This window comes from Lates calcarifer, linkage group LG9, assembly GCF_001640805.2.
Source record: "Lates calcarifer isolate ASB-BC8 linkage group LG9, TLL_Latcal_v3, whole genome shotgun sequence".
Taxonomy (NCBI): domain Eukaryota; kingdom Metazoa; phylum Chordata; class Actinopteri; family Centropomidae; genus Lates; species Lates calcarifer.
In genome coordinates this window covers 1,485,304-1,492,554 of record NC_066841.1, presented here as the reverse complement: position 1 = coordinate 1,492,554, position 7,251 = coordinate 1,485,304, and the positions used below count along the sequence as shown (strand labels likewise).

The window sequence follows — 7,251 nt, the reverse complement described above, 5'->3', positions numbered from 1 at the left end:
AACTACAGGAAGCAGCTGGCTGTTTGTCTCCTGTGTCATTTATTGATCAATAGAAATTGATCACTTTGTCACATTGTCATTGATGTGTGTTTAATGTGAACTGGAGGCGTGTCAGTCACTTATCAATATTAGTCACATTTTCAGAACCTATTTAGCTTTGTGTGTGTGTGTGTGTGTGTGTGAGAGAGAGAGAGACTGATGTTTGACGCCTCTGACAGGTCACGTGACTCAGGCTGATTTGGATGTTGCGTTTATTTTAGATCCACTGAAACACCCCTCCCCCTCCTCCTCCTCATTTAAACCCGACCTGAAGTCTGTCGGTCTGTCAGAGGGTGAGTCAGGGAGTGAGGCAGTGATCTGTTGTAGTTGTGAGGGTGAGACAGCCTCTCCGCCTCCCCGCTGCGCCGCCATGACGCACATCGCTCCACTTGTTACTGTCATTTTAACAGCATCACTCCTGAGGTGGACGGCTGCACAAGCCTCCATCCTCTGCTCCTGGACTAAAGTTTTGCCTGACGGAGAAGTGCACTACAGCTTTCTCCGGCAGGACTCTCCATCCGCGCGGCTCTACCACAGCGCCTGGTCCGGGGAGCGCGCTCTGCTCGGCTGCTCTTGGAGCGAGGACGCGTCAGTGATCCAGAACTATTTGTCTCTGTGCCTGGAGCGCGCGCAGGAGTTTTCCGATCATCCGGATGAAAATTTCCATTTGGACTCGCTGTTCGATGAGGGGGGGCAGCAGTGCGTCTCTGCGGCCGAGCTCGGGTATCACTCAGGGAAGAGGCCGGTGAGGAGCGCTGGTGGTCTCCTCACGGCCCAGAATAGTCAAGGTCAAGATGAAAGGTCAGAGGTCAGGAGCCATGTGCGCGTGAAGCGCGGTTTTATTGTACCTGGGACTCTCTGGTGCGGCTCCGGCAACAAGGCGCCATCATATGCAGATTTAGGTGAGCTGCTGTCACACTTCACTGTAAGTTAGTCCATGTGTGAACTATAGGATTACTGGTAGAAAAAAATAATTGTTTTTGTTACACAAAACTACACTTATTTATTCTGACCTTTTCACTTTCACTCTGTTCACATCTCCATCTCCTGCTGTTAGGGTCAAAAATAAATGTTGGGAACCTATGATGTCGGATTAAAAAATAAATTCTTCTTCAGTTGATTCAGTGTTGTGTGTCCATAAAACTGTGGGAGCTCACAAGGGACAGATTTTAGGAAGAACTGTAAAAATTGATGCAGCAGAAGCTGAGATATCCTGAGTGTGGATCCTACATTTCCCATAATTCAACTCAGCAGCCTCCATCATTAGACTTTCTAGTTTCAGGCTTTTTCTAAGCCACCAAAACCAAGTGTAGAACAAAATCACAGATTTGTCTCAGTCACACAAAGTTACACTGTGATGCTTTAAGTAGAAAATTATAAAACTGTCACACCCCTGAAGACTAATAAATGGACTTTAACTCACTTTGAATTTCTTTTGACTCACTAATTCCCAAAAATCCAACCAATATAAACACTGAAATGTTGCTGGTAAATGACCCAGGATGTCAGGACTTTTCCACGCTCATCTCATCAGTGATCAGGTTGTGGTAATAATCTTGTCGTTGTCTCCCCTCCTCTGTCGCCTTGTCTCTTGCAGGGGTTTTTGCAGACACAGACAGCTGCTGCCGGGAACACGACCAGTGCAAACACACCATCCTGTCCTTCCACTCAGAGTTTGGTGTCTTCAACACCAACATCTTCACCATGTCCCACTGTGACTGTGACAACAAGTAGGAGTTTATAACTGTACCCTCGACATCCAGAGTGTGTGCTTTATATGTTGACTTTTTCAATAATTAAAAATGACGCTCGTTACAGGTTTCGTACCTGCCTGAGGGAGGCGAATGACAGCATATCAGATGTGGTGGGATACACCTTCTTTAACCTGCTGAAGATGCACTGCTTTGAGTTCTCCCATCGACTCCAGTGTACACAGAGAAACTGGTTTGGAATGTAAGTAAAGGTCTGTTTTATTTAGTAAGGTTTGGATTCACCATCGGGTCAAGATTTCAAATTGTCCAATACTTGGACATACTAATTTCTGATTAAATACCTAATGACATTTCCCATCAGCCATTGCTGTATTTTGTAGTTGGAGCTAAACTAAGATGGTGAACATGGTAAATATATATCAGCATGTTAAAGTTAGCATGTTGATGTTAGCATTTAGCTCAAAGCACTGCTGTGCCTGAGCTGCTAGCATGGCTAACATTTAGACTTCTCAAAATGTAAGAACAATTATTACTCTCATGTCTACATGCTAAATATGCTACAAGGCAATTAGCATAACTTAGCTTAGCTTAGCTTAGTGCAAAGACTGGAAACAGGTGGAAACAGCTGGGCTTTCATAATGTTTTGTGACGTTTAGAGGTGGTGGTGGGGACAGAGCCACGTTAGCTCTTTAGCCTTGTTTCCAGTAATTATGCTAAGCTACGCAAACAGACTGTAGCTTCATATTGAACTGATACACAAGTGCTGTATTAATCTTTTTATCTAAGAAACCAAAATGTGCAACTAGTCCTTCAAACGACTCCAACCTCTGTTGTGATTTCCAGGTGTAAGGAGACTAAAATGGCTCTGTATGCAGAGGTTCATCCACCCACACTGTACGAGTCTGTGAATCCAACACAGTCCAGCATGAACAGCACCATCTCCATCATCAACACCACCATACCTGCAGAACTCCCAGAGAGCAGCACATCAGACCCGCAGCTCATCTCCATCACCGCTGCTGCATCCACCTGTCCCTACACCTTTAACGAGTTCACCCTCAGCCTCCATCACTGCCGTTACCGACGTCACTACCTCCACAGTCACAAACACATCAGAGAGGCCTGCAGCATCAGTACCCGAGGGTGGAGATGACCTGGAGAACACTTTACCCACCAGAAACCAAACTGTGACCGAGCAGGACGCAGATATCACAGGTATTTAATATCACACTCGTCTCTCCAGTGTTTCAGTTTATTTCTCCACAGTACAATAACATCACTGAACATTCTCCACAGAGATGCAGCTGTCATGTGGGGTCTATAAGGATCTTGACAAGTGCAGGAACAAGATCCTTCCTCAGCAGAGGAGATTTGGCCTCCACAACCCAGAGCCCAGGACGCTGTACCACTGCAACTGTACCAGCAGGTAAATCAATTTTATCTGCAAAATCCCCCAGTGACGAGGTGGAGATGTGTGACATGACTAGATTACACACATTTATTTAACCCCAGAGTAAATATTTCCAGTGCTATGTGCAGAGCATATACAGACTTCGATGATAATGGTTCACTTACCTTCATTTTTGTGTGTACAAAGTAAGACAAGGCCGGCGTGGTGTGATGTTTCATAACACAAATGTAGGCCACAAGCAGTGCACACATACCTTCAGAGTCACACAGTTATATAAGGTGTAGCGCTTCTCTGAATCTGCACAGAAATGATTTCACGTCCTTGGACATTAACATAATCTCATGTTTGCGCTCACCGTCTCTCTGTCTGGGTTTCTTTCTGCCCTCTGTCCATCTGCTGTGCCTTTTTTTTGTTTGTTTGTTTGTTTTGGCACCTCTGTTGGTCTCTGACGTTTGTCTGGTCTCGCTGTCCGTCCAGATTATTCCAGACCTTGGCTCAACAGAGACAACTGACCGAAGTACAGGCTCTTCTGCTTGGACACGTGTCTCAGTCTTGCTTCCTGCCACAGGACTGCACAGCAGGAAAAATGTCAGTATACAGACACAGACATAGCTACTGTACATGTATCCACACGACATGAAACACTGTGTGATCCCTCATCTTTATTTACAGTCATTACGTAGAGCAGAGGTGGAGAACATGCTCAGCATCTTTACTTTAAGTAAAAGTCCTGCAATTAAAATAAAAATATTATAAGATAAGTCTGAGAGGTTATGAGATGATATATGGGACAGGGAGGGAGAAAATATGTGATATTTTATATATGATCTTTTTTCTGATTCTCTTTTTATAAAATACTGGATGATTTGACTTTGTTGAGCCTCGAACAGTCATTTAAATCAAACCATCTGAGAGGTTTACAGTGGGAATCACTGTTTTGGTGTAACTTGTAACAGCTCTGAAAGGTCCCAGCGATGCAGCAGATTATTTTTTAATGGGTGTGACGAGCCAAAAAGGTCGAAGACCACTGGTTTAATCAGTTTCAAAGCATTATATTGTATTTTCTTAGTATTTTATAGGCTTATAATATGTTTTAATATAAAATCTGCAAAGTGTAAAAAGTAAAAAGTACGATATTTCCCCCTGAGAGTAGTGGAGTAAAGTATGAAGTAGAAGTTCCAGTACCTCTGACTTGTATTTAAGCACTTACAGCATCACTAAACCATCTTTGCCTCTTCTTTGTTCAACAGTTGTGCAGCAGTTCTGGTGAGAGCAGATCTCCCTCAGCTGGACTGGAGGAGTGGTGCAGAGGTGGAGGAGCAGCGCCATCTGCAGGCAGTGAAGCTGAAGGTCAGGAGGCCAAACACAAGGAGAGCGAAAAGAAAAGACCGAGCTGTGAGGCTTCACAAACTGTGTCTCCGGATGACCCGGCCCAGACGAACAAACAAGACCAGAACACATGGTCCAAATACTCCACGGCCTGTTACAGAGACTCAAAGTGTTTGATATTAAATAGAAACAGAAGTAAATAATCATCTGAATAGTTTATTCCAGGTCATTTCTGTTTAATCACTGTGAGATGTCTTCTCCCTAAAGTCCAGACTTTACTTAATGCCACTTTTTATCTCCAAAAATGAATATCATTTATTTATGCATCAAGGAAACGCACCATTCAAAGGAGTAATATGTTAAAGTGAGGATATTCATTTACAATATGGCCACAAGATCTTAAAAGAGAAAACATCTGATCAGAATTTAGACAAAGAAGATTTAAAGAAGCCCCGTAAACATCTTATTTATTTAATGATGAACACTTTGGGTCCTCAGTAGATATTATAGTATTTATATTGTTAGACCAGAGATGGAGTGAAATCAGAATAAGATCAAAGAAAACTTCTCCTAAAGTATCATAAACCTTTTTGTGTGTCAGCAGCAGAAAGCTCAGGTGTAACTAATAGTAATCATGACTGCGTTTCATTCAGTTGTGAGCTGATCTGCAGGCTGCCTCAGGTGATTAGTTACACCTGGGCTTTTCCTGCCTTGACAAATCAAGATATCTGCCATGAAAAAGATCTGTTGTTTTATATCAGTGGCTGTTTTTGCTCAGAATATAAAAACAATCCAGGTCTGCACTAATTCCCCTACAGGACTGCAGCCCCCGCTGACGACACCGAGGTCACTTTTATCTGGGGGTTTTAACTCCTCCACAGTTTTTTAAGGACTTTTTCTGATCTTCTTTGGAGTCAGTATCTTTAAATGTAACTGTTTTTAGCTGTAAAGATGAGGTAAATTTGAATTCAACTAAAGGATTTAGTATTTTTCCATCTTTTAAACATACAGTAGTCAAACATTTCTAGGCTTCACCAGGGAAAGTCATACTCCTGACCTCAGTACGTCTAAAATCATGGCTGCAGTCCTGCTCCTCAGTCTCTGTTAATGAGGTTTCAGCACTTGTTGTTGTTGTTGTAAATATTTGTACTTTACTGTAAGAGTTGTGGACAGAAAATGCTAATTATGTTGTTAGCGCAGCAATGAAAAATGAAAGGCCTCTGTGATGTAAATATCTGTACATAGGAAACACATTGTGAAATATTTTGTTTATGACGTGAGGAAATGACTGATTAAGGAATAGTTTGATGTTTTGGAAACAGGCTCATATGTTCTTGATGGAAGACTTTGTTACCGGTGTCTGTGCTGCAAATATGAGGACAGAGTCAGTAGCAGTTAGCTTAGCTTAGCATAATGGCTGGAACCAGCAGGAAACAGTTAGCCTGGCTATGTTTAAAAGTAAAATAACTGACCTAATTAACACTTTATATGTCATTTATCTAATCTCTACAAACTGAAGTGTAAAATGTTATGAAGTTATGGGTTTACTGAGGTTATGAGTGGAACTATTTCTCGGCCGGAGGTAGTGACTTCCCTTCATTAACTTTCCAGGCATGAAAGTTATAAACACAAAAAGCCACAGTTCTCAGTTTTTACTCCTTAGTTTTTTAAAGGAGTAAACAAACCAGATATAATGAGCTAGCTAGTGGGTTTTAAGGTACTGGTGGCTGGGCTTTGTTGTCCTTGGACAGAACCAGGCTAACTGTTTCCCCCTGCTTCCATTCTTTATGCTAAGCTAAGCTAACTGCTTCCTGGCTGCATATTTAATGGACAGATATGAGAGTGGTATCAAGTGTTCCAGCTAAAAAACTGACTCAGCATGTTTCTGAAAATGTTGAACTATTTATTTTAAGTGTAAAAGTTTTTTTTTTATAAAACTTAACTGAAGGACATTTCCTGTCATTTAGGCCACAAATGTTGCACGTGTTTAATTATTTATTGTTTTGTTGGTGTTTGTTGGTTTTTGTTCTCCTAATAAAAAGTTTAAAAAAAACTTTATTTATTCCTCCTGCACTGACACAGTAAGGTTGCATAGAGGCCTGCTGTAATGAATATCCGTCAGGTAACTCAACTCCTCTCTGATGTCATGAAAATGTAATTGAAACCTTGCTGAAGGCTGCAGCCATGGAGCCGACCGGATCCCCGCCTCTCACCGGGCAAAAATTCCGCTAAGGGGAGAAGATCGGCTGTGGGAACATGGCGCACTCACTCTGGATTAACTTTCCCCAAGAAAAGCTCCGGAGCACCGCGACATAGCGCTCAAGCCTCCTCATCCTAACTTTATCGAGCAGTAAAGTCGCAGCAGTGTGTGATAACCTAAAGTGCACTTCAGGGCTCGTGTTGTTTCGGATGGTGGCTCAGTGTTTTCGCGTCCTGCTTCTCTGTTGCTGTGGGATGAAAGTTTGGAGCTGCTGCTGTCGCCGGATTTAGCGGAGATGGAAAAGCACAGGACGAGGAAAGAGAAGGTGAGGCCACTGGAAACAACTGATTTATTTAGTGTTTTGTCTCAGTCCGGTGCTGTGGTGAGTGTGGGAGGCAGTGCGGGCTGCAGGAGGCTGAGAAAAGAAAGAAAACCCGTTTGCATAAGTTCTAACAGCGTGACAGTTAGAGACAAACAATCCTGCAGGGTTTATTTTGGAGTTCACTCTCAGCTCCCATCTGATTTCTGTCAGGCTGCAGAGGAGGCAGCATGGGCTCACT

The 7,251-nt window shown here is 42.8% G+C and overlaps 2 protein-coding genes across 3 annotated transcripts in view; both read left to right on the top strand.

Moving 5' to 3' along the window:
• The first annotated feature begins 312 nt into the window (after nt 1–312).
• Nucleotides 313–6,419, top strand: pla2g3 (phospholipase A2 group III). The gene is given in 8 exon segments (XM_018697138.2): nt 313–941; nt 1,637–1,769; nt 1,858–1,992; nt 2,595–2,796; nt 2,798–2,966; nt 3,048–3,177; nt 3,640–3,750; nt 4,413–6,419. Coding segments are annotated over 8 exon segments (1,668 nt in total). The 5' UTR covers nt 313–409; the 3' UTR covers nt 4,669–6,419.
• Nucleotides 6,420–6,589: 170 nt separating this feature from the next.
• ttc28 (tetratricopeptide repeat domain 28) overlaps nt 6,590–7,251 on the top strand; it is a 91,378-nt gene continuing 90,716 nt past the window's right edge. For both annotated transcript variants that reach the window (XM_018697109.2, XM_018697101.2), the window contains exon 1: nt 6,590–7,016. In XM_018697109.2, the coding sequence (XP_018552625.1) occupies nt 6,987–7,016 (30 nt within the window). In that variant the 5' untranslated portion in view covers nt 6,590–6,986. The remainder of the gene's footprint in view (nt 7,017–7,251) is intronic.